The sequence below is a fragment of the Ambystoma mexicanum genome, chromosome 10 (assembly GCF_040938575.1).
Source record: "Ambystoma mexicanum isolate Mex_15411 chromosome 10, UKY_AmexF1_1, whole genome shotgun sequence".
NCBI lineage: Eukaryota > Metazoa > Chordata > Amphibia > Caudata > Ambystomatidae > Ambystoma > Ambystoma mexicanum.
Window position 1 is genome coordinate 1,187,220,028 of NC_090932.1, and position 25,536 is coordinate 1,187,245,563.

A 25,536-nucleotide genomic window follows, 5' to 3' on the forward strand; every position below is an offset into this window, starting at 1 on the left:
GCCTTATTGTAAATATATCTCTGATTGTACTGTACAAAGACCCAGCACCAGATTAGCAGTCATCCTTATATGAAGAGGGCATCAACATTCATGTAAAAATGTTAATTATGACTGGTATATGAAAGATTTTATATTGTGAAAGCCACATCCTTTTTTTGGCTGCGTACAATTTGAACAGCATTCATACCTTACCGTTTTCCTCTGGGACATCTATAGCACCTGCTTTACTCTCCATTAAGACTTTAATTCTTACATAGCTTTCTGTTGCATTGTTTCCATCCCGACCAGTTCCATACTCCCGGGTGAGATAAAGGGAAATGGAGACAAAGAGAAGTGTAGATCTCAAAACAGCTTTTGACATAGTGAATAGGTAGTTGTTGGATTGACTGTGGATGGAAGGCCTGAGGGAAGGTTTTGTGAAGATAATAGTGGAGCTTCATGATGGTACTATGTCAAGAATCAGGATCGGCCTGAATATAGAACTGATGGGGCCTTTTTCTGTAGAGAAGGGTGTTAGACAGGAGTGTTTGCTCTTATCATGTTGACGTTGGTCCACAATGTTGTAGAGGAGTTTCTGGTTGGCCAACAACTGGAGGTGCCGTAGGTGGGAAGCAAGAATGTTCAGCTTCTGTGGTTTGGATTACGCTGTGATACTCACTCAGATGGAAATGGCATTGCATAAACTACTGGGCACCTTTTATAATTATTTAATCTGCAATAAGCTTGTTATTAACAAGAGCTAAACAAAGGTAATCGTGATGGGCCCATACTTATGCCACAGCAGAGTATTAAGTAAATAGTATATGTTTCATAGTAGTATCTCACTCTGAATAACTGGACGTCTGCCTTGAAAAAGAAAAGAGGGTGGGGTCACAGTAGGAAATTATAATCTGATCTGCCTGTTGGGTTCTGTGGTTAAATATGGAGGTTTGGAGTGAAGCCCGGGCATAGGTCCTTCGTGTCTATCAATGAAATTATGTTGTTACTGCGGGTGCATATGATGCTGAGGTCTGGGGCTAAGCACCATGTACTGCAGTGATTATAGGTGAGAATTCCTTCCCTACAAACTTCTCTTCATTGTCGAAAGAAACTCTGACCATACCCCTGAATTGAGAGAAAGCTGTGTGACCTATCAATGATTGTATAGCCCTCTTAGCAACTGCACATTGAATTAGTCTTTGGGGTAACATGGGGGCTGGAATATTCCCATCAACACTGAACGAAATTGTAGGATTGGATGCTTTTGTGAAGATTTAATAGCTGGCCTGGGTGAGGAAAACCTTGCATGCACTAGACCTTGGGACCCTGTAGGATTCTCCATCAACAATTCTTAGGGATTACCTTTGGAAACTGAGGGTGAGATTGTGGGATGTGGGAAAGGAGGCAATGGTGGTTGGAAACAAGGAAATATGGGGGAGGGGAGCAGATGTGGCTCTAGTATACATAAGCAGGGCCAGGAAGCTATGTATGTACTTTAGATTGGAATTCACCCTTCTGCATTATCTAACTGTTAAGTGGGACAAAAGGTATAGGGTCAGATTCTGTGAATGTGATTAGAAGACCAATTAGACTGTGGTGCACTTGTTCTACTAGCATCATCAGAGATGTAGATGAAAGTGGCTACTATCCCTCTTTCAGTCAAACAATATTAAAACGTGTAAGGGGATGTGCAATGCAATGTATCCACTGAAGATGAGAGGATGGAAGAATTAGAGGAGGGATGCTACCTTACTGCGACCTAGCACTTAGAAAGACAAGCCCTTGCTCACACAGAGATAGGGGCTGCTATGAGAAATGGGTTGGGGTTGTTTTACGTAATTTGTAATTTGTGCTGGCCAGGCTTTATTATGGTCATATCACATATTATAGATTGGGGAATCCCCATTATATGTTTAGTATATATTTCTTTCATAACATTGTATAACATAGTGTAATGGTTTTTGCTATGCAATAAACTAATTATAATTATGATTATGATGAGAGAAAGAGACAGCATTGGTGAGTGTGAAACAGACAGAGACACAAAGGGACATATGTAGAGGGAAATTAGAAAAGATAGCTGAAGCGATACAGTAGGGCAGAGGGAGGAAGCCTGTGACTATGACTGATTGAGAGCCGCCTGTGCCTGATGCAGTCAAACCAGGACAAAGGACGATTCAAAGGAGAAGGATTCCAACAATGTGGGTGGACTATGGTGAGGGGTAGGACTGTATTAAAGGAGGACAGTGGCAAAGAACTCTGATGAAAGAGAAGGACTGTGATGATGAAAAAGGACTTTAATGAAAGGGCTGTCACAATGGAAAAGGAATGTAATTACACAGGTGGAATCAAGAAGGACTGTGACAAAGGAAAAGGGCTGTCATGAAATACTATGATGAAGGAGAAGGACAGCGGTGAAGTGGAATGTGAAGAGTAAGGACTGGCATGAAGGACACCAAGAAATGATAAAGATTGGTGAATGATGGTTATGATTAAGGAGAAGGACTGTGACAAAGGACTTTGATGAAGGAGGAGATCCATGAAAAAAGAAAAAGGAGTGAAGAAAGTGAAGGACTGGTGAACAAGAAGTACAAAATTTGTGCCAATGGAGGACCGCTATGAAGGAAAAATGGGATGAGAGGAAGGGAATAGACTAACACAGGTCAAGGACTGTGAAAAGGAGAAGCAGGGTGACATAGGACTGTGATGAAAGGAAAGGATTGTGACACGTGGCAGGGGAGAAGACTTTGACAAAAGACTGTAATCAAGTTGAAGGACTATGATGGAGAAGAAGTACTATGCTGAAGGAAAAAGTCAATGACAAAGGAGAAGGACTAAGCAAGGGAAGACTATGATGGACTGTGAAAATGAGAAGGACTGTGATCAAGACTGTAAAAAAGGAGAATGACCATGATGAAGGATACAGACTGTGTCAAAGGACTGTAATGAGGGATAAGGACTTTTAATTTGTATTCGTATGTGCATGTATTTTGATTTTTGTAGCACTTTATGCCAAAGCGTTGTACAACAAAATATAAAACGGTACGAATAAATATGAGAATGATGAAAGAAATTAAGAAGAGAGAAACAAGTCCTTTAAATGTCAATGAAACAAAGAGTAAGATGAAAGACAGCAAAGAGAGAGGGGAAGAGCATTCCAGTGAAAAGGGGCCAGCAAGGAAAAAGAACAGATTCGGCAGGAGGCACAAGGAGGGTGAGGGACGTTAGGAAGGAACTGGGACTATTAGCGTAAAGAGTGATCTGGAGAGTAAAAAGAAATACTGAGAGATAAGGAGGGGCCAAGTTGTTAAGAGATTTTAAAACTAAGCAGAGAAAGTTAGTGCAAAGACAGCAGTGGAAAGGAAGCCACCGTAAAGCGGCAGGAGCTGGGGATAGAGAGTTGCAAGGAGAGAGGGGAAATAAGTAAACGGATACAATAAATATAGGCTGAATGTAGAGGAGATAGATGAGAAATAGGGAGACCAAGGAGAACAGAAGAACAATAGAAGAGTCACAAGAAGGTAAGTGAGGATACAAGAAGCTTAGAGGCATGAAAAGCGAGAAACCGTCTGGCTTTACAAATATTAAAAAGGTGAGAATCACAGGAGCGAGCAAGATAGGAAATATGAGAGGAGAAATTAAGAGAAGATTCAAAGTACATGACAATATTGCGTGCACATAGAGAGGGAATGAAGTGGAAAAGACATAGAACGGAGAGGGAGAGAGTATTAACAGGAATGAAGAGGACCTTAGTCTTAGAGGGATTCAGATGTAGGTAATGGTCGGTCATCCAAAAATGGATAGCGAGCAGAAAGGAAGACATAGTGTCTTGAATAGCAGGTGTGAAAGCAGAGAAGGATAGGAATAGTTGACTGTTGTGCATGTAAACGTGATGTGAAAGACTGAATGAAGAGATTATAAAAGCAAGAGGGATAGTGTATAGAGACAACAAAAGAGGGCCAAAGGCTCATCCTTGGGGTACACAGTGATAGGGAGGAAAAGTAGGAGAGGAATAACCCACCTAAGAAACAGAGTTTGTGTGATTGTCAAGATTTGACTACAACCATAGAAGAACAAAGTTTTTGAAGCCAAGAGAAAGAAGTAGAAGAGAGTGGTTGCTGGTCAAAGGAGAACAACTATGACAAAGGAGAAAGACTGGGTAAAGAAAATACCTGTGATGAAGGAGAAGGACTTTGATGAAAGAGAGAGTAGAACTGTATGAAAAGATTGATAAAGGAGTAGGACTCTTATTGAGGAATGACATGGTTAGAATACGGTGACAAACAAGGACTGTGATGAAGGAGGAGGACCAATAAGGGACAAGGGATCTAACAAAGGAGTAGAATTCTGAAGAAGCACTGTGATGAAGGAGGACCAATGAACCACACAGATTGTGGCAAAGGAGATGAAATCTGAAGGACTATGACGAAGAACTATGACAAAGGAGAAGCACTGTGACAAACAAGACTGTGACAAAGGAGAGGGAATATGATGAAGGACTGTGAGGAAAGGGAAGAACTATGATGAAGGAGAATGACTGTGATGAAGGCGAAGGACTGTGATTAAGGACTGACAAAGGAAAAGGACAGTAACAAAGAAAAAGAACTGTGATGAACGACTGTGATATAAAAGATTGAGAGTGGAAGAGGAGGACTGTGATGACAAATGAGAGGGACTATGATGAGTGATTGTAACAAAGAAATACTGCAAAAAAGGATCAGTAATGTAATGAAGGACTTCAACAACAAAGCACTATGATGAAGCTGAATGACTGTGACGAAGGAGAAGGAGAAGGACTGCGGCAGAGAAGGACTGTGATTAAGGACTGTCATAAAATAATGACTGTTACAAAGAAGAACTGTGATGAAGCTCTATGATAAAATAGAAGGACTGATGAAAGAGAATGACTCTGATGAAGAACTCTGACAAAGTATGAGAACTATGATTAAGGACTGTGACAAAGAAGGACTATGATGAAGGTAAAGGACTGGGATGAAGAAGAAAGACTGGAATGAAGGAGTTGAACTGTGATTCAGAAAGACTTTGGTGAAGGAGAAGGACTGTGGTGAAGGAGAAGGACCAAGACTAAGAAGGACTGTGACAAAACAAAAACTGTGATGAAGGTTGACTTTGGTGAAGGTGTAATATGATGGATAAATACGGAGAAGGAGAAGGACTAGGACGAATCAGAAGGGCAGTGAGGAAAGACTGTGTTCAAGGAGGATCGTGATGGGCAGTGAAAAAGTAGAAGGACTGTGTTAAAAGATAAAGACTGTGCCCGAGGAGGGTTGTGACAAAGAACTGTGATGAAGGATGATGACTTTGTGGAAGGAGAAGAACTGATGAAGGACTTTGATAAAGAAGAGGTATTGTGAAAATGAACTCTCATGAAATAAATGATAAAAAGATAAGATGTGAGAATTAAGAAGGGCTGTTACAAAGAACTGCAATGAAGGATGAGGAGTGTGATGAGGGACTAATGAAGGAAATGGCTGAGGTGGAGGTCTGGCCATGAACAAGGGCAGTGATAAGGGAGAATAACTGTGCTGAAGGACTGGTGATGGAAAATAATTATCATGAAGAAGGATTGTGACAAACAATACGGATTGGAATGAAAGAGAAGGACTTTGATGAATGTGAAGGACTATGATGAATGACTGTGAGAAAGGAAAATGAATTAAATGATAAAAAATAACTGTGACAAAGGAGAAGGACTATGGTGGAGGACTGATGAAGGAGAAAGAAGGACTCTGATGAAGGACTGTCAGAAAGGAGAAGGACTGTAATCAAGGACTCTTGAAGGAGGACTGTGATAAAGGACTGTGATGAAGAAGAATTACTTTAATGATGGACTGTGCTGAAGGACAAAGACTCTGTTGAAGGGCTTCAACTAAAGAGAAGGATTGTGATGAGAAGGGCTGTGACAAAGGAGAAGATCTGTGATGATGAAAAGGACTGGCAAAGAAGATGACTGATGAAGGACGACTGTAGCTAAGTAGAAGGACTTTGTGAAAGGATGACTGTGATGATGGAGAAGCACTCTTCGTCCTCTCTGTAGAAATGTCTAGGCCACAAGTTGGTGCTTACATTTGCCAAAAACGAAAATAGCAAGATAGATTGCATGCATGCGCACCATGAAGGAATAAAAGGCACATTTCAATTTCTTATTACACCAGTCTGACAGTGATATGCACAAGAATACTTTTGCAAATTTGACTCAGCCAAATTTCAACTGGAACTAAAAAGTAGTTTGAGAAGTCCTAGTAAAGCAGTTATGCTAAAAATAGTAGAGAGTGACCTTAAGGACATGACCACCTGAAAGAAGGATCGCTCATGACGCTTGATGTCTCTGCTGTTTTTCCTTTTAGTTTTGGCTACCAAGTGGCTCTTTAGCGCCACTTACAAGGCAGAATTTCTGCATTGCAGTACAGCTAGAAGGGTGATGACATGTGAGATGCAGTATACAGCCTCTGTGTGTTGTTTGGTTATTTGTCCACTCGTTAACTGCCCATAGCCATGCTAATCCTAATGGCAATTACCACCCACTACCTGCCCCACCAAAGCAAATTTACTTAGGATCTTTTTGATCTAGCTCGATCAAGATGTAACATCAACCCCTGCCCTGACAGTGATATTTCTAAGCAGTCTATGAACTGTTAATAGCTTAATGGCAGCTTTAAATCACTAGTGATAAAATACAAATGTATTTACCAAATGTCCCACCAGTCACATGATTTATACCTCTTATTTGCACTCAAGTCCTGTTACATTGCGAAAGCCAGCAGTTATTCCTATGAATATGTATTAGATAGGCATTTGCCAGGCATTGTGATCACGCACCAGGTGATTATATTATTTGCATCTTTTCCAATTTTATGGCCAGGTAGTATCATTATGGCAGGGCCTGTCAATAAATCACTGGTCCCCATCTATTGTGAGCAAAGGTTGGACATGTAATATGAGTGAATGACACAAAATAATGTTGCTACTCTTTATTCCTTTGATTATGTTCAACGAACCGTGGAAAGGTCAAAACTAACCTCAGGAAGCCATATAGTCCACCCGCAGGTTGGAACCCAGTTGCACAGCTGTGATCACCGACTCCACTCTGATGCAGGAGCACGGTGAGAAATGCAAATTCTGCGCTGATATTTACAAGGTATCACTTTAAAATGCATGCAATCGCCTGATCAGCTTCCTACAAGAAGCAAATCTTCATATGTCGTCTGATTTCCCCGAAGCCAACTTCTAAATCGCCATTCCAAAATGGCTGCCGTTTTCTCACACCTATGCTAGTTGCAACTTGGCCTTCTGTTTGTGCTCTGATTGGCCAGCTCCCCCTACTACAGCCAATCGTGGTGGCCGGTAGGCGGAAGCCGGCACAATCTCACAAAGGCACTGCACTGTCTGTGCCTGTCCGTGCCGCCGATGTCCCGGGCCCAGTTTTACTGCTCGCCGCCACCCTTGCTGCCGTTATGACCACAGGATAGTCATCAATGCTAACCTGTGACCATCTACATCATGCAAGTAAGACATTCTTTCTCGCATGCACTGCCGAAAATTACTCGCCAAGTTTCAGCAAGTTGCTGAATATCTGTCCTTCCAGATACATCCCGCTGTCAGCTGTCAGCCCAAATAACTTTTGACTTCAGTGACCACCACCAAAACGCAAACTTTTATTCTTACATGTTATTGCCAGTTCACTGTTACTTACCGTAATGATTGCCTGCCCAATATTGCTCCCATCTCGATCCCACGCTCCTGATTACTATCTGAGACTGCCTCAACGCTTTGCCAGTGCTAGTGCATTCCAATCAGTGCTAACACACTGTGCTCCACCTATAACGCTCATCACCTTCTGGTGCATTTAACAATGCATTAACTACTGTTCACATTGTGCTGCATTTACAGCTGCCTACTTATTGCTGCCTTATTTGATCATTCGATTTTGAAGCACCTCACAATTAGCGAGTCAGCTGAACATCGCTTTAGAATGCCATCGCATTTCACTCTTTGACCATATTTTTGAGCTATCTCAGACAGACGTTTTTATTTTGTATTGATGTGCAATGCACGGTATCCACCACCACCACCACACTTAGCTTGCTATATACCCACTCTATAGGCACTACACCTATCCTGCTACTCACCATTGCGACTGATAGAGACTCCACTACTACTCTTACTCTGCGGCCAGCCTACCACCATCGCTCGCATCATAAAGCAGCCAGACAAGGGAATGACATTTCTTGCCTTGTGGTATTTTATACCCATCCACTACACAATCCTTAGCACACAATATACCCGCATACTATCCAGTGGAAGTCATCACATCACCATTCTCACCACTATGTCTAACCTCTTACTCTCCGACAACATAGCCCCAACTCGAATTTTACCAGCAAACATCCTTCCTAACCTAGGTCACCGGATCATTACAAGTACTACATTGCCAAACTACATACTCCCCAACAACATACCCCCAACCTGGTTTCTACCACCCTGCCTTTCAAATCAGTGTAACTTGGCCCATGAGCACCCATCCCAACAACTACTCGCACCACCCAAGCCACATGCGATCAGTCTGCCCACCACCCTAACTAGCACAACCACAAACAGAAACCGTAGACTAGGCTCTAGGACGCACCAAATTCACACTCCTAACAATGCACAGTGGAAACCTAACCCCGCCACTGCCTCCACACACACCACATTATCTCCAGACAACACGCATAACCCCACCCCACCACCACTCAACTGCAAACCACAGCCCATCAACCAAACTATCAAAGGTGCTCTCATTAATGCAAGATCCTTAACCGCACATGCTCTCGACATAGCTGACATTATCACATCCAATGACCTTGACTTCATAGCTATCACAGAGCCATGGCTCCACGCTGCATCAGGACCAGCCCTTGCTCTAGCCATCCCTAAGGAATACTCCATATTCCACCAGGACAGACAAACAACTAAAGGCGGAGGCGTCGCCTTCATAGCTAAGACCTCTCTCAATATCAGACACATGGTCAACCAAACATTCCCTTCTGCTGAACTGATAACCATCAAACTAGCCTCAACCAACACAAACACCACCACCATCCATCTCCGCTACAGACCACCTGGTCCCATCTCCACCTTCAACGACGATAGCGCCCTCCTGCTCTCCAACAAAACCAAACCCAATTCACAGTTACGCATACTAGGCGACTTCAATCTTGGCTATAATAACACCAAAGCCAACAAAGCCAACCTGATCGCCAACACCATCTCAGTGTTAGGATTCTCCCATCACATCCTAAAACCCACGCACAATAAAGGGAGAACCCTCGAAAGGTTATCAGACCGTAACTGTGACACCACCATCCTATCCAACACACCCTGTCCCTGGACCGACCACCATCTAATCACATTTACTGTCAACAAAAACAAACATGCATCACCACCCACACCTAATGCCCCATCTGCGTTTACTAGAAATAGCAAACATATCACAACTGAGAAACTTATCCCACTACTCCAACCTATCATTGACTTCACACCAACCATTGCCAACCCCACGGATCTAGTTGATCTTTACAACTCAACTATCCTCAAAGCCATCAACACCATTGCGCCACTCAAATTACGCAAAGCCAAACCACGCGCTTACCTCAACTCTTGGTTCACCACTGAATTAAAAACGCTTCGAAAAATTAAGAGACATGCCGAATCAGTATGGAGACACTCCCCCACAATCGACAACAAGCTGTCATATACCTCAGCCTCCAACAACTATAAGCAAGCCATCATCCAAACTAAAAATAATATGTACAATGAAAGAATCAGTAAGGCCAAATCCAACAAAAAAGAGCTCTTCAATATCCTAAGAGAACTTGAATCACCATCTCCCATACCTGACACATGCACAAAAGATACCTTGTGGTGTACACACATACAAGAAGCTCTCCTTGGCAAAATTGCCATGCTCCAAGGTAAAATTGAAGTTAAGCGAGCCTCATGACTGCTAACAACATCACACCTTCCCCTCCCACCAAACAAACAGACCACAGCATCCCTTTCGAATTCTCTACCATCACCGCCAAAGAGGTCAAAGACATCATATCCTCCCTGAAACCATCCAAATGCCAAGGCGACACCTGCCCAGCCCCAGTAATCAAAGACGCGGCCAAACAGTTATCCCCATTCATTACCTCACTCAAACTCCTCATTCACTTCAAGCATAGTACCTGACAACCTTAAGGACTCTTGGGTCTTACCACTGATCAAGAAACCTACATTGGACCCCAGCATTCCCACCAACTACAGACCCATCACAACAGTGCCTTTTCTCTTCAAAATTCTAGACAGAGTAGCCTACTTGCAGATCCAGCGCCACCTAGAGAAAAACAATCTACTTGGACTAAGACAATCTGGTTTCTGCCCTAAACATGAAACAGAGACCACCCTAATCGACCCCAAGACGCAAATGGATAAACTGAAAGGAAACGACAAACTGGCCCTTCTACTCCTTCTTGACATATCAGCTGATTTTGACTTAGTAAATCATGGCATTCTTTGAAAACACCTAGCCTCTGCAGCCAACTTTTCTGACAAAGCAAATGCCTGGATTCAATCCTTCATAAACAATAGATCCATGAGGGTATTTGCACCCACCGCTGCCGCTGAACCAGCCCCCGTTACATGCGGCCTCGCACAGTGATCCTGCATCTTGCCTACACTATACAACGTGTTTACTAAACCTCTATTTGACATACTGGATCATTTGGGTGTCATCCACACAAATTACGCAGATGACACTCAAATACTCATCCCTCTAACAGACTACCCCTCTGACAGTAAAGTCCTCAACAACAGCTACTCTATCATCCAAGAATGAATGGCCAAGCATGGACTATGCCTAAATGACGACAAGACCGAGCTTCTTCTCCTAGGTTCCCAACCCAGACTTAACAACATTGACAAACTTTACCAATCATTCACCATTGACGGTAACAACATCTCTGTTTCCAACCATGTAAAACCTTAGGAATTTACCTCGACTCTTCCCTCACCCTGACTAGACAAAATCAACGCATCTCCTCCTCTACTGCTTACACTTGCAAGCTTATAAACGCCTGCAGACCCTACCTATCCACAGCCAACTGCACAACCCTTGCCAGAGCGTTAGTACTCTCGAAAGTAGACTATTGTAATGCACTCTATCTCAGCACCAGCCAAAAGAACATGCCAAAACCTGGCTCATCACCAAAAAAGACTAACCCTTACCCTTACCCTCACCTGAGTCACTTGTACATATATCTATTGACATACCTAGCCAACACACTTGTGAAACCATCACCTGAGTCATTTGTACATATATATATATTGCCATACCTAGCCTACACACTTGTGAAACCATTTTGAGTAATCATACTATAAACTGACCTACCTGCCTTTTTCTGTATTGTATTTCCATGTTCCACAACGGACTGCACCAACTATGAATAACATGCACTACCAGAAATATGCATATGTAATTATTGTCCTGTACTAGAACAACTGTGTGCATATAACAACCATGTATATTTTACCTGCTTGTAACCATGTCAAGCGCCCAGTTGCCCCAGGGCCAGGCTGCGCTATACAAAACAATAAACTAAACTAAACATTAATTGTATCCCATTGTACAATGTCTTAATGAAGTCCTCGTTAAGGCACATAATGTGTAATCCTTACTGATTACTAGCCTTCCTTCCCTAATTGATGCAGATTAGAAAACAGCACAAAAATAATCAAAGTTATAGTGCACAATCACACCAAAATCTCACAAAAGTCTACATTTCTTACAAAACTGGGGGCCATATGTTTAGCCACAGATCTAGCTAGCCTGTGCTCAGACGTATTGACTGACGGGGGAAGATATTGTCCGATATCTCACGAAAGCCACCCAAGGTGATGACGCATTCACTCATGTATTTGAAAAGACCCCACACATTTGTGAATAGTTCACTCATCTGCCAAGAATCAGTGAATCTCTTGCTCTATGTTAAAGTCATCTAGCCTTTTGCTGGGTAATCTCAGGATGAAAAAACGTTCTGAATGTTTAAGCTTGCACTTCTGAGTGCCACCCCTCTTGATGTTTTTACTCTGCCACTGAACGCGAAGCCAGTTGATGACCTAATATGCTATGGCAATGCCAGAATCAGGTACGAATTATAGGTTTTCACAGATATCCAAAGTCACATCTCAAACATTTACACCTTTGCTTGGCCCTCATTTCCCCTCCTCACTCCACCCCGCAAAAAGTCTGCCCATCCCTGTTCAAACATGTAACTTCAACGAATTCCCTTTCAACTACTGGAATAAGAAGCCGTTTGTAAGAACAATGTCTATCTGGCAATTTGTAACATTATGTTTGTTTCCATTTCTTGTGTACACAGTCTCAAAATGATTCTCCATGAATTGGCTAATGCTCGAGTAATCCATCTCTTCTGCTGGTTTGTCAAGACTATTGTCAACCCTGGTGGACCAAATTACACTAGAGAGCTCGATCTTTGCTACAATCTACCTATTTCTAATAGTATGACTGTGCTTCCAGATCAAGGTTACTAACTGTCTAGAGCAGGGGTTTGCAACCCACAGCTCTCCCAATGTTTTGAAATACAACTCCCATAATCCCCCACAATTGGCTATGTTAGCTAGAGCTTAGGTAAATTGTAGTCCACCATATCTGGAGCGCCTCCAAAGGCCGCAGACCTATTGCCTCGTGGTTAAATCCAGCATACTGTTTCCCACGACAATGTTTTACATACACCACATATGTGGATGTGCATATCATACGCTGTTGGAATCTCTATGTTTCTCCTAATTATCATGATCACATATTACAATTTCCACATGTGAAAAATCCTTCAGAAGATCATGTAAGTAATGTGCTGATTTTAGGCTTCTACCTAACCTATTGGTAGCTTGAACACAGCTGATCTCTTCAATTGGACAATCTTCTAAAGGTAAGGGTAGGATTATCAGCACAATATGAACGAGAATTCTGTTCTAATAGGCACCAGTGACTTTGTAATATTTTTCTGATGGTCACTAGAGTTTCCAGTGACAAATCTCATCTTCTCTGTATCTTCTGTGCCGGGAGGTCTTTTCACTCCTACAACTTTGTTATTCAGTAGCATTTGTCTATCTGTGGACGGACCCCTCATACAAAATGCATCCATGTTTCTAATATTCTCCCATCTACATTTAAATCAATCTTCCATGCTTCTAGATTCCCCCTCGTATTGGTTTGACATTCCACAATTCTACGTAGAACATAGAACTTAACCTACAGCATAGACATTAATCACTACGGACCCCATATATGGGGAGCACTGGTGACCTATAAGATCAAATTTACAGATGTAGATGTTATATACATTTGAGCTGTAAGCATGTCATTATTATTTCTTATACACATGTCTAGATACATGATATACATTTACGAATATTCCATATTGACATAGCGGCTTTGGTCTTTCCATTTAGCTTGTCAACAAAATCCAAAAATACCCTTTCGTTTTGCCAAATAACAAGCACATTATCAATGTATCTATGCCAGACTCCCATACATTGTCATTCCGACATACAGAAATGTACAATCAATCAATGTTACTTTATGTCGGCATTTCCGCCATAAAGGCAAATACACACACCTATACAACTTCGTAAAATATCACATAAAGGGAAATTAAAATACAAAATATAATTGCACAGAGATTTTATTAACACTTTCTTGAACCGCGTAATCCTTATGTTTGAATATGAAGAAACCAACGTCACCCCTATTTCCATCCTCATAGCTGCTAAAAGAAACAATATTTTTAAACAAAAATATTTTTTGTCAGATAAGATGGAAATTTGTATGACAAATTCTATATGCCAATAATGGAATTTTAGCGATACACCAAGAAAGGAATGTGATTGGCCAATGGCATGGTGACCAGCAGAGACCTTGAGTCAATTACCATGCCTAAACTTCACCATGGATGCTTGTTACAGGACGTTTGGTCCAAAGTAAGTTATTCAATATACTCCAGAAACTCTTTTGGTGCTATGCAAAAATAACAATAAGATAAAATGAAAAATAGTTTTAAAGAATGTGCAATGTCAGTCTTGTGCTTTAAACACCTCACTTTTATACCATCAGAGAAGCCAATCTACCCGAAAAATCCCCCCAAAGACTGCATTTATTGAATTGCTCTGTGCAGCTGCTCTTACCATCCAAGTCCATCCAGTTGATTTCGCTGAAGCTGATTGCTTCTTCATTCAGCAGGACCTCCAGACCCTTCGAGTCATTGGAAAGACGGACCTCGACCTTGTCGGACTTTCCCTCACGCATGACCACAGAGGAGAAGCCAGTAACCTGAGCGTAGGAATCTTCAGAAGAATAAACAAGATCAAGTCAAGTTCAAAGTCTAGAAAAAGAAGCATACCACAAACCCTCTACAATTCACCATGATTCAAGGTAGAACATGTCTAAGCATTATAGAAGAATCTCATTTTAGTTAAGATTCCCACATTTATACTGTTTAACACTATCAGCTTTTGTATTCATGGTGAAGAAGTCCGATCACAAAGCATTATACTAATTTCACAGCCCACACTTTCAGTCTTACGTACACATTAATGGCCAACTTCATACATAATTACCAAAAGCAGGTTATACGTGTTTAAAATGTCCACAATGAAATTATTAAAATACAACATAGATAGACTGTAATCCGTTAGTGATCAATGGCCAGCATGACTAAATACCCTGTGTGGGGCAGTGGTACTGATCATTGTTCGTTTATTACTGGTGATTGTGAGGCAAACATTGTTTTCACTAGACCACGCTCCAGAACCACATCTCCAATTGTATGCATAGGTCCTGGCTACCTTTTCATTCTACTAATATACCTGTTTGCCTCAGATAGTTTTTTTGTATGCAAGTCAATTGTTCCCAGTCGCTCCTGTTTTACTTCTCCCACCTCCCCCATCATTATAAAAAGTGTTTTCCCTTTCTCGTACTTGACCCACTCAATACCAGAAATGTACAATACTGGCAAGGCTGTACATGCCCATTGCTTTATTTAGCTTATAATGCAAGGTGTTGCCTATTTTTCATTAGTACCCAGCGAGAGACAATCAGATTGTTAGATGCAATCTGATTGGCTCTCGCCCGGTCCATATCCCACGCAAATCCCTCGACGGGAGGAAGGGGTGTGGCAGCCCTCAGCCAATGAGGAGGCTCGAAACAGGGCAATCCCCCCTGCGAGCCTCCACACGGCTGCAGGCTGCCATCCTCCCCCGCCGGGGATTCAGGTAAGTGTTTTTTTTCTTCCTCCCCCCTCACCTGCAAACAATCCCCTCCCCGCCATCCTAACCCACTTAGCTTCTTTTTTCTCCTTTTTCAGGCGTGAACGCGCTGGGAACATTTGTGTCCCCAGCTTGTCAGCTCTCGGTGGCCGTCATGGAAAGGGAAAAGGGACTCTGTTTTCCCTCCCGAAGGCCATTTTTGTTGACATTTTTTTTTTCTGTTCCAAAACGCTGAAGCATTTCGTAACAGAAAAAGAATGCCATTAGTACCCTGGTCTTCCGGGCTGGGGCACTAATAACAATAAGCCCCTCGCCGCGTGGGCATTACCTGACTCGGTAATGCCCCTGTGGCTCTGGGCTTATTGTTTAATTATTTACTATGTTTGCTGTCCCGTGAACAATGACTTGGTGATGTAACCCATAACACACATCACGGTGATTGGCAGGCATGGTCTTGCCTCATAACCTGAAGAATGTATAAATAATAATAATCTATCTATCTATATATATATAAATATATATATATAAAAATGAACATCTGTTATTTATTTGTATTTATAAAGCGCACTTGCAGCCCAGGGGCATCGAGGCACTGTAGTTAATTGGTTTGTTTGTTTGCTCCTTATACAATTCCACACCGTTCCACCAATCTGCACCAAGGTTTGCATGGTTACCTGTGAGGACTCTCCAGATGTCAATGTCTACATTATATGTGGTCACCCCAACCTGTTCCTGGATTTCAGCCCCTGCACACATGAGATGTTTGCCTGGAAGCAGCAAAATATCGAAGTGGTCATAGAAGGACCGCACACAGCTCATTTCAAGTGTCTGGATGCGAAGGACAAAACTTTAAGGTCCCAATGAGACCTTAAAAAACATGTTTCTAACTTGCTCAGTTCACACTCACCGGTCAAAGGAGATTTGATGTACCCTGCCAGGACCTTACAGTGATTTTCAGCATGGAGACGCAGCAGCAAGGTGTAGACAGCAGACCGGCCTGGTCCCGGGCCTCAGAGACAATGGGCATGGAGGGATGCACCTTGGGCCCAGGACTCAGCAGTATTTCTTCCCTCTCAATGCAGCCTGGGGCCAGTTACTGGAGGAAGAAGCCTCCTACTGCGGGCTTGAAGAGAGAGTCGGCGGAGCCCCGACAGAGGTAGTGGGGGTGACCTCTGCCTGAAGCACGGGTGCCTGGAGGTGATCATCGGCACTGAGAGAGTGAGTGGGGCGACGGTCCAGTAAGAGTAGCGCACTGCCTTTTGCTGAGGTATGGACTTGTCACAGCGAGCCGGTGGGGAGCTACCTGCTAGGCCACCACAGAGTTGAACAGAGAAGGCAGAACTGTGTAGAGGTGAGGCGGTGTGGCTAGTTGAACTGGCTCCTGTGGTCCCGCTGTAGCCCAGAGACTGTGGGACATTGTTGGAGGGAGGAAAGAGCTGTAACGGCTTGCAGGCCATGCGACGTGAGGACTGGGCCTGGAAGACGCATGGAGGAATTCAGCCAGTGCAAGGTTAACGAGGAAGGCCCCATTGTCAGCTTACGCATTGGGGGAGACTTTGCTCATACATGTGAGCAGACCACACAGTAGGGCAGAGCGCTTGTTGTATCAGGCACTATAGAGGGGTATGGATAACCTTGGCTAAAGTCCCACTGCCTGAATCAGGGGCAATTGGGATTTTTCAGGAGCACCCTGCCACAGGTATTGGGGCAAATAGGAGAGCATTGATATTAGGTGGGGATTTTAACATGTGGGCCAATCATCAGGTGGACAGATGAGCTTGGCGGGCAGAGGGGAAAGGGAACCAACCCCAGGGGTTGGATGTTCTTGAAGAGTATGCAGTCTTGCAGCGATTATTGGATGTGTGGCGGGAACTGCACCCAGGGCAAGGGGCTTCACATTCTTTTTCACACCCCATGGTACATATACCTGTATTGATTATCTATGCCCTGCAAAGAGCTGCGGGGGAGGGTAGTATCCTATGACCTGGTCCCTATTGGCTGGTCCGACCATTACATTACACAGCGGGTTTACATATCCAGGACTCCCATTGGTGGTGTAATTACTCCCTATGGAACGATGCAGTTTTTCTATCTGAAATGAAAGACGCAATCGAGGAACGACACGGGAGAGTTTGACCTGTGTACGGTGTGGTAACCGGCAGCTGTGGCCTGGAGAGGGCTGCTTTTCAGGGAAGGGTCTAATAAGAAGAAAGATGGGCCACTGCTGGAGAACAAACTACAGGTTGAGATTAGCACATTGGAAATAAGGATACAGGTGGCGCCCTGTAGGAGAAATTACCTCATAGCAGAAGTCAGGAAAAAGAGGCAAGAACTAAGGTCCCTGGAGACGGGGAAAGTTGTGACGGAAATTGCAATTCATGCAACAGAAATATTATGAAAAGGGGGATATAGAGGACACACTTCTTGTGGTGCGACTAATGGATCAGAGGGCACATAGATGGATGGAAGGGTTCTTGGATACCATGGGGATGTTGGACACGGCATCCAAGGATAGAGGGTACGACTTTGCAGCATTTTATGAGAATCTTTATAGCCCCAAGAAGAAGCCACATGAGGAGGGGATCGTGGGATACTTAGCTGGGGTCTCTCTTCCCTGATTGGAACAGAGTGAAGTAGAGGGGTTGGATGCCCCAATTTCCCAGGGGTAAATTCTCCTGGCCATTCAGAGAAGGCAGGCGGGTAAGGGCCTGGGTGATGATGGCTACAGAGTGGTGTATTACAAGTCATTTGTGGGTTGTTTGTCCCTCACATGGTAAAGTTATTCCATTTTATTATGGAGACAGGGAGGAGGCCCAGATATTTATGCCAGGCACTGATCTCAGTTTGCCCAAGCAGGGGAAGGGCACGTGTTTATGCGCATCATATCGGCCCATACCTCTCCTCAATACTGAAGCTAAAATATTTACTACGGTTGGCTTCCGGATTTGAGGGTTTGATGCATCGGCTGGTCCACTTTGACCAAGTATGATATGATATGATATGATAGGTTATTTATAAAGTACTTAATACCCAGAGATTTCTAAGTTCGGACCCGGGGTTCGAACCTGTGTTGCTCCGTGTCGTTGCCCCTGAGCTATCCTACCGAGTGGGGTTTATTGTGGGGCGACAGGGGCAGATATGCTGAAAAAGAATACACCTCATGGATGCAGGTAGGGTAAATGGGGGTAATCCAACCCTTTTAGCCTTGGATGCGGAAAAGGCCTTCAAAAGCCTGGGCTGGGCCTTTCTATGTGCAGTCCTACCAAAATATGGTGTGGTACCAAATCTTCCTAAAGTGATTAGAGCAGTGTACTCAGATCTCAGGGTCAGGGTAGCAGTGAACAGAAGGTTCTCACATGCGTTTGTCCTACGGAGGGGAACCAGACAGGGTTGCCCCCTCTCGCCTCTATCATTAGGGCCACTGGCTGTGTGGCTACAGCATACCCCTTGGGTGGAGGGGACAGTAGTGGGAGATGGGGAGTTTAAGTTGGGATGCATACAGGCGACATTCTTTTGCATCTAAGCAATCTACACACCTCTGTCCTGGCAGCCTCAGACGTGATAGAAGAGTATGGCTCACTCACAGTGTATTAGGTCAATAGGCAGAAGGCCATCCTGTTTCCGTTTTATTTGGATTCTGGCAGGAACATGGCGGGTCTCGCATCTGGGGATGGAAGTGGAATAGGAACGTATTTGGTACTTATGAGTGACCATCAAGAAGACCATCGTCTGACACCAACCATACGCCTTTGTTGGGGAGATTGTATTGTGACATGCGGAAGTGGAGCGGGCCAACCAATTCTTGGATGGGTCAGTTTTACGCCCAAAAGGTGGATTTTCTCCCCAGGATATTATATATTTTTTCAAATAGTACCAGTGGCTGTGCCAGAGGGGTTGTTTACAGAGGCAAAATGCAGAATGCTTTACTTCCTTTGGGATGGGAATCCGCGGTTAGCCTAAAATACACTGGTGCTAAATAAAGATCGGGGATGGATGGGGTTTCCAGACCTGAAGTCATGCTACAATGCAGTGCAGCTGAGGTTGTTGGTTTCCCATTTGAAGGAGGACGTGTATAAGAAATGGGTTTACCTAGAGAATCTCCATTTGAGACCAGCACCAATGCCAGAGTGGCTGTGGGTCCCTAGGGAAAAGGTCCCAAGAAGGATTAGGGACTTCCCATAGTGGGGGTGATTTGGAGCATTTGGCAGCAAAGCCCGGGAATGAGGGGGGTCACCACATGGTCCTTGCCCTTGAGTCACCTGTGGGCCCCGGTTATAAGGGATGACATTCCAAATCCAGAAAGATTCCAGGGCTGGTTTGAAGTGGGGTTTACCCCAGTGGGTCACTTATGGGTAGAAAGGAAATGTATCGCCATCCAGGAACTGGAAGAGGCGTTGCAAATTGGTAAACTTGCAGTGTTCCCATACCTTCAGTTAAAGGTGTTATTGACAGCAGAGAAATGGAAGGGGTCGATTCAGAGGGAGCTTACGTGGACAGAACCAATTTTGAATACACAACGGGACATTAAAGGGCTCATCTCCTTGCTATATGCATCCCTGGTGGAGGCTACTATGGGTGAAATGGATGGGCTTCGGGCCAAATGGGAGAGGGAACTGGGTTAAGGGGGTGAATGAGCAGCTTTGGCAGAGGATGTGTAGTAGAGCCTTCAAGAACTCTATAGCCTGCCAATTTAAATCCCACAGGGTGAAACTGCACCATCAATGGCAATATGATAGGGTTTGCCTCTCCAGAATGTTCCCAGGAATGAGTCTGCTATGTTGGCACAGTTCTGGGGAACGTATCAAATATTGACACAATTGGTGGTCATGCAGGAAGATGCAGGTGTAGTGGTCAGAGGTGTTCGGGTGGATAAATGGTGTAGGTGGGATAGTGAGGCACCTAAACTCCATGTCAGTACTCTTTGGACTGGAAGCAGCGGATGGGGGCTGCACAGCCATGTCGCCTAGGGTGCATTTCCTCCTAGTGGCTGCAAGAGTTGTCCTGGCTAGATATTGAAAGAGAGAGAAACTGCCGGGAATGACAAAATGGCCTGCCAAAGCTAAAGAGATCTGCGATCTATCTCATGGAAAAAATCATGGATGAGACATGGGTTTTGAAGGGGAATAGTCAAGTTTCCCAAGTAGGTTCCTTGTGCTATGAGGATATAGGATGGGGTCTGGTGGGCTTTCGATGCTGGATATATAGTGGGTTGAGAAGAGTGATCCACACAGTCCCCCTTCTCCTATGGCCTTGGTTGGGGGTATTAAGGTTGATTTTGAAGAGCTCGCACATCACTGACATAATGCTCCGTTACAACATTGTTTCATGGATGATGTTAGGTGGGGTTTCTTTCGTCGAGGAGGTGGGGTGGAAATAGTTGGGGGAAGACGAGTAGGAATATGTTGATCTTTGAGTATAATGTGCTTTGTTCTTTCTTGGTGTGATAAAATAAATGAATTTAAACAAAAAGAAAAACCATGTTTGAGGTCCGTAGGATACACCGTTTCAGAGATATTTACACTGCAATGTACGAAACATCAATATGGCCCAGGAAGTACCGGACAAAGCTCATTTTAGGCGTCTTGATGCTAAGAACACAACTCATAGGAAACCATATTTCAAGGCCCTAGGACGCACTGTTTCCGAGATATCTGTACCACAATGCACTGCAACACACTGCACCATACCAGGGTGAGGCGACAGGTGGGGAGTGCGCACAGAAGGTCCCATTATGCTGTAGCGGCCCAACTTTCACCTCCACTGCACGTCTGCTCCAGGTATGTAAGCCTCCCACACACGCCCATTCTGAGTGCAGAGTGTCAAGCACATCAAACGACAAGCGACTAGGAAGAGCAACCTACAGGATCATTAATTTTCATAAGTGACTCACAACAGGGACCTAAAGAATCATTGATTTTCAACACGTGATGAGACTGTCATCATGTCTTTCTACAGAGCCCATGCAGAGTATGGGTATATGTGCACCGCACAACATCGGCAATACATCTATGTGGTCATAGAAGAACAAAACTCATTTTAAGCGTTTAAATGCCAGGAACAAAGCTCAAAGTTCCCCCTGAAAACCATGTTTATAAAGCCTTAGGAAACACTGTTTCCGAGATATTTGCTCTACAATGCACAAAATCGGCAAAACATCAATACAAACTCAGCAAAACAACAATGTGGTCGTACAAGCACCGGACAAAGCTCAGTTTTAACCTTTTCGATGCCAGAAGCAAAACTCGAATGACAGGAACACAATGTTTCAATGCCCTAGGATGCACCATTTCTGAAATATCTACACTGCAATGCACTGCACTACACCAGGGTGAAGCAACAGGTGGGGACCGTGCACAGAATGTCCAATCATGCTGCAGCACGCCAACTCTCACCTCCACTCCACGTCTGCTCCGGAGTATGTAGCCAGCCGCACACGCTCATTCTCAGTGTAGGTAACTTCAAAGTGCAAAGCACATCAAACGATAATTAACTCAGAACAGGGATTTACAGGAACATTGATTTTCATAAGCGACTCACAATAGGGACCCACAGGATCTTTAATTGTCAACAATAGATGAGAGTGTTAACATGTCTACAGAACACGTGCGAAGTACGGGTACTTTTTGCTAGTTACTGATATAAATATGATAAGATGATTGAAATTAAAAACAGAGTAAAGGATCAAGGGTATTCATAAGTACTGCTCTGCGTGTACAATGACATGCTACTGCTTGCAAAGCATAGTCTTTTTATGGGCAGCCATTTAGTACAATTTGGCGGCCAGGCATTTTCCAGAGGTGTGTGTATGTGATATGGATGCGGCTATATATGGTGATTGCTATGTAGGCTTTGTAGATCCAAGGCAGCAGATAAGATCTGCTTCTGCGTGATGTCCGTATTCAAGGTTGTAAAAACACTTGAGACCTCATTACGAGAAGTGCGGTAAAACAGGGTCATTACCGGCATGGAGGAACTAGCGGGTCCGTTCTCGTTTGAAGCCGCTAATAGTGGGTGATTACAAGTGCGCAAGCATGCGCGAACCCCCATGCTGGTAATGGCCATACCGACATGGCACTAAAGGCCCTCCAACCCCCCGATAGTGCCATCACGGGACCCGCCAATACCGCCTCCGCCTAGGAGGCACCCCTTAATACCGACCCGGTAATAACATCATGCTAATACCGGGCTCGTAATACCAGACCCAGAAGTAACGTCATTGCGTCGGAACGGGAAATGCACTGGTAACCATCTTTAAAAACACAACCCATTGCAATCCTCCCAAACCACCACTGCTACAGAGGAGAGACCAGGGCCTATCTATTCAAATGTCCAAGGCTACCAGAAAATCAAACCCCAGCCTGCGCAAAAAGTTGGCAGACACCCTTGCTTCCCATGCTGAGGAGATTAACCAGCACAACCTCAAAAGGGAGGTGCAGCAGAGAAAAAAGGAGATTTGGGAGGAGGTAGCCTGCAAGGTTTCTGCGGTTGGCACCACCCCACAGACAGTCAAAGACTGTAAGAAACAGTGGGACGACCTCCGCCTTAGGGTACAGAACATCCTGGCCAGCAATAGGAGGGAGGCCATGGCCACAGGTGGGGGTGCCCACTCACCCACAAAACTAATGCAACGGGAGGAGACGTACAGTACCTTCGCCCAGATGGAGTCCATCGAGAACTTCGGGGAGATGGAGACGGGTGCCACAACATCTGGAGATGGAGGTGAGTGACCCTGCAGACCCCAGAATGGGAAACCATGACATAGCACAAGTGAACTAGGCAAGGCAATGCATGTCCCAACACACACATCAACATATCCATGTCCAGATGGAGGCCCAAACCCTGACAGACTGTAATGCATGCTGAGTGCCAATCCCATTACCAACAGACAGCCAACACACGGACCGTGCCCTTGTAATACATCACACAAACCCCAAAACAACGGCATGCCACCTGCCATGCAGCATTCCTGATTTGAGACGTCACGGCAAATGCCAAAATGCCCCCTTCAAACTACCCTGTGTGACAAACCTGTAAGATATGAATGCATGATAATTGAAATTCTCCACAGCACTATATAATGTATCTTGCATGTAACACCATCACTGATGCCCTGCATCTCTTCTACCCCCCCAGGCACCGATGGTGAAGATGCAACACCCACAAGGGCATCCACGTCCCGGCCCAAAACAACAGCCACAGGCAAAACCACCTCCGGGGCAGTCTCGCAGGCCACACCAAAACCCAGGCCGAGTGCCCAGGCCATGCCCACACATGAGGGCCACACAGCTTCGCAAGACACCGGAACAACAGAGTTAGCAACACCAGCAGAAGGCGAGGCCAGTGGCACACATTCAGCAGAAACCAGTTCCGTGGGCGAGACAGCTGCCACTGTCCCACAGAGTGACATTTAAGCTGCAGCGGAGGATTATGTGGTCGAGGAAGGGCTGATACATGTGTCATGTCCACACTCCCCAAGCCCCCTGTCCACCCCCCAAACCCACACTCAGGACACACCCACCAGCACCATCGCGGATCCTGCCCTGCACAGCTCAGACCTCTCCACCACCCCTGAGGCCAGTCCTGCCAATGCACGCCAGGTCGCAGCACCCTCAACCACTGCTGCTCCCTCCAACCTTGAGGAACAGCTAGCAAGGGTGGAGGCAAGACAGGACTCAATGCTGGAGCTGGTAGGGCAATATGTTGCAGAGGGTGAGGACACCAGGTGGGAGATAGCGCAGGCCATAGCGGGGAGCACTGCCGCCATCAATGCATCTTGGTGATGATGCGAGAGAGTCTGGGGGCTGCCACGCAGGTCCTGACCTCAATCCTGCTGCACATGCAGCAGCAACAACCCGTGCCAGCCATGGCAATCAATGCGGCAACTACCCCATCCACCACAACCGCATCCTCCACAGCCACTTCCTCTGCACCCTCCAGCCCTGTGCGTCACACAAGGCGGAGTATGAGGCAATCAGAAATGTTGCCCCCGGAGAGCAAGAAAGGACGAAAATAGTGTTGGACAACAATGGTAGTGGGTTACATGGTGTTGGTGGTGTTCATTCCGGGGTATGGGGTGTTCATTGGGGGGTATGGGGTGTTCATTGGGGGTATGGAGTGTTCATTGGGGGTTATGGGGTGTTTTGGGGGTATGGGGTGTTTTGGGGTAGTGGGGGGTAGCACTTTTCTGTGGTTCATATTAATACACCCGTTGTGTACAAAATCATTCAATGCCTGGACATTGTTCATTTCGTGTGTATTCATTTCATTCATGTCAGTGCACAGTGCCCACCTCCCCACATTCCCTGTGTGCATGTCAACATGGACCCAGTGTTTAGTGTAGTAGTGACACATATCCATCAACATCCCTGTGGGTCAGAAGTATTCGCCAATCAGTGATTGGCGTACAGCACATCCATCTTGTGCATCATGTACTGGCAGGGGTGCTGCTTCTCCTCCATCTTCATCCTCATCATCCTCACCCGGTGCATGCATGTCAATGTCAGGTGGTAGTGGTACATTTCTCCGACACACATGTTGTGCAGCATGACACAGGCCATGGTGATCCTTCCCACCTTCTCAGGCCTATAAAGGAGTGATCCACCAGATCTGCTTAGGCTGGGGAATTGCGCCTTCAAGAGGCCAAAGGTCTGCTCAATCACAACACGGGTACGGCTATGTACCCGATTGTACTCCTCTTCATGGCTGTTACGTGGGTTCCGCACGGGGGTAAGAGATATCCTCCATCACCTGCATGGGAGTTCAGAGAGGTCTGTGTGAGTCATTCTGAGCTGCCACGTTCAGGATTCACAGCCATGACCGCAGGTAATTACTGTTGACATGCACATGTCCCTGTACGTATGCACTGAGATTATTTCTATGCATTGTGTACTGCAATATGGTCTGCTAGTCTGGATGGCGTTGTACAGATGATGCAGGGTGTTTACATGCATGTTGATACGGATGTACTGTGGATGCGGAACGATATCTTGCCTCCCATGATTGCAGTGTATGCTACACTGTGCCTAATCACACTGGCCACATTGGCACAGTTGTAATCATGTTCAGTCCTGCATCGCTTGACACACCCATGGTGGCCTGGTTGGGCATCTTACATGTTGTCATTGATGTACGGCATTGGTCCAATGTGTGGTAGTTGTGTGTCATGTTCGGGTTGGGAGGTTCAGGTCAGAATTGTTTAGCTCTGAGTGCATTGTCCACTCACCGCCCATT

General features: G+C 44.9%; 1 protein-coding gene across 2 annotated transcripts in view; it reads right to left on the reverse strand.

Annotated features, from left to right (window-relative positions):
- The window catches only part of LOC138492163 (uncharacterized), a 1,449,912-nt gene that overhangs the window by 427,785 nt on the left and 996,591 nt on the right, over window positions 1-25,536 (reverse strand). For both annotated transcript variants that reach the window (XM_069619172.1, XM_069619173.1), the window contains exon 22: window positions 14,227-14,385. In XM_069619172.1, coding sequence (XP_069475273.1) covers window positions 14,227-14,385 — 159 coding nt within the window. The remainder of the gene's footprint in view (window positions 1-14,226; window positions 14,386-25,536) is intronic.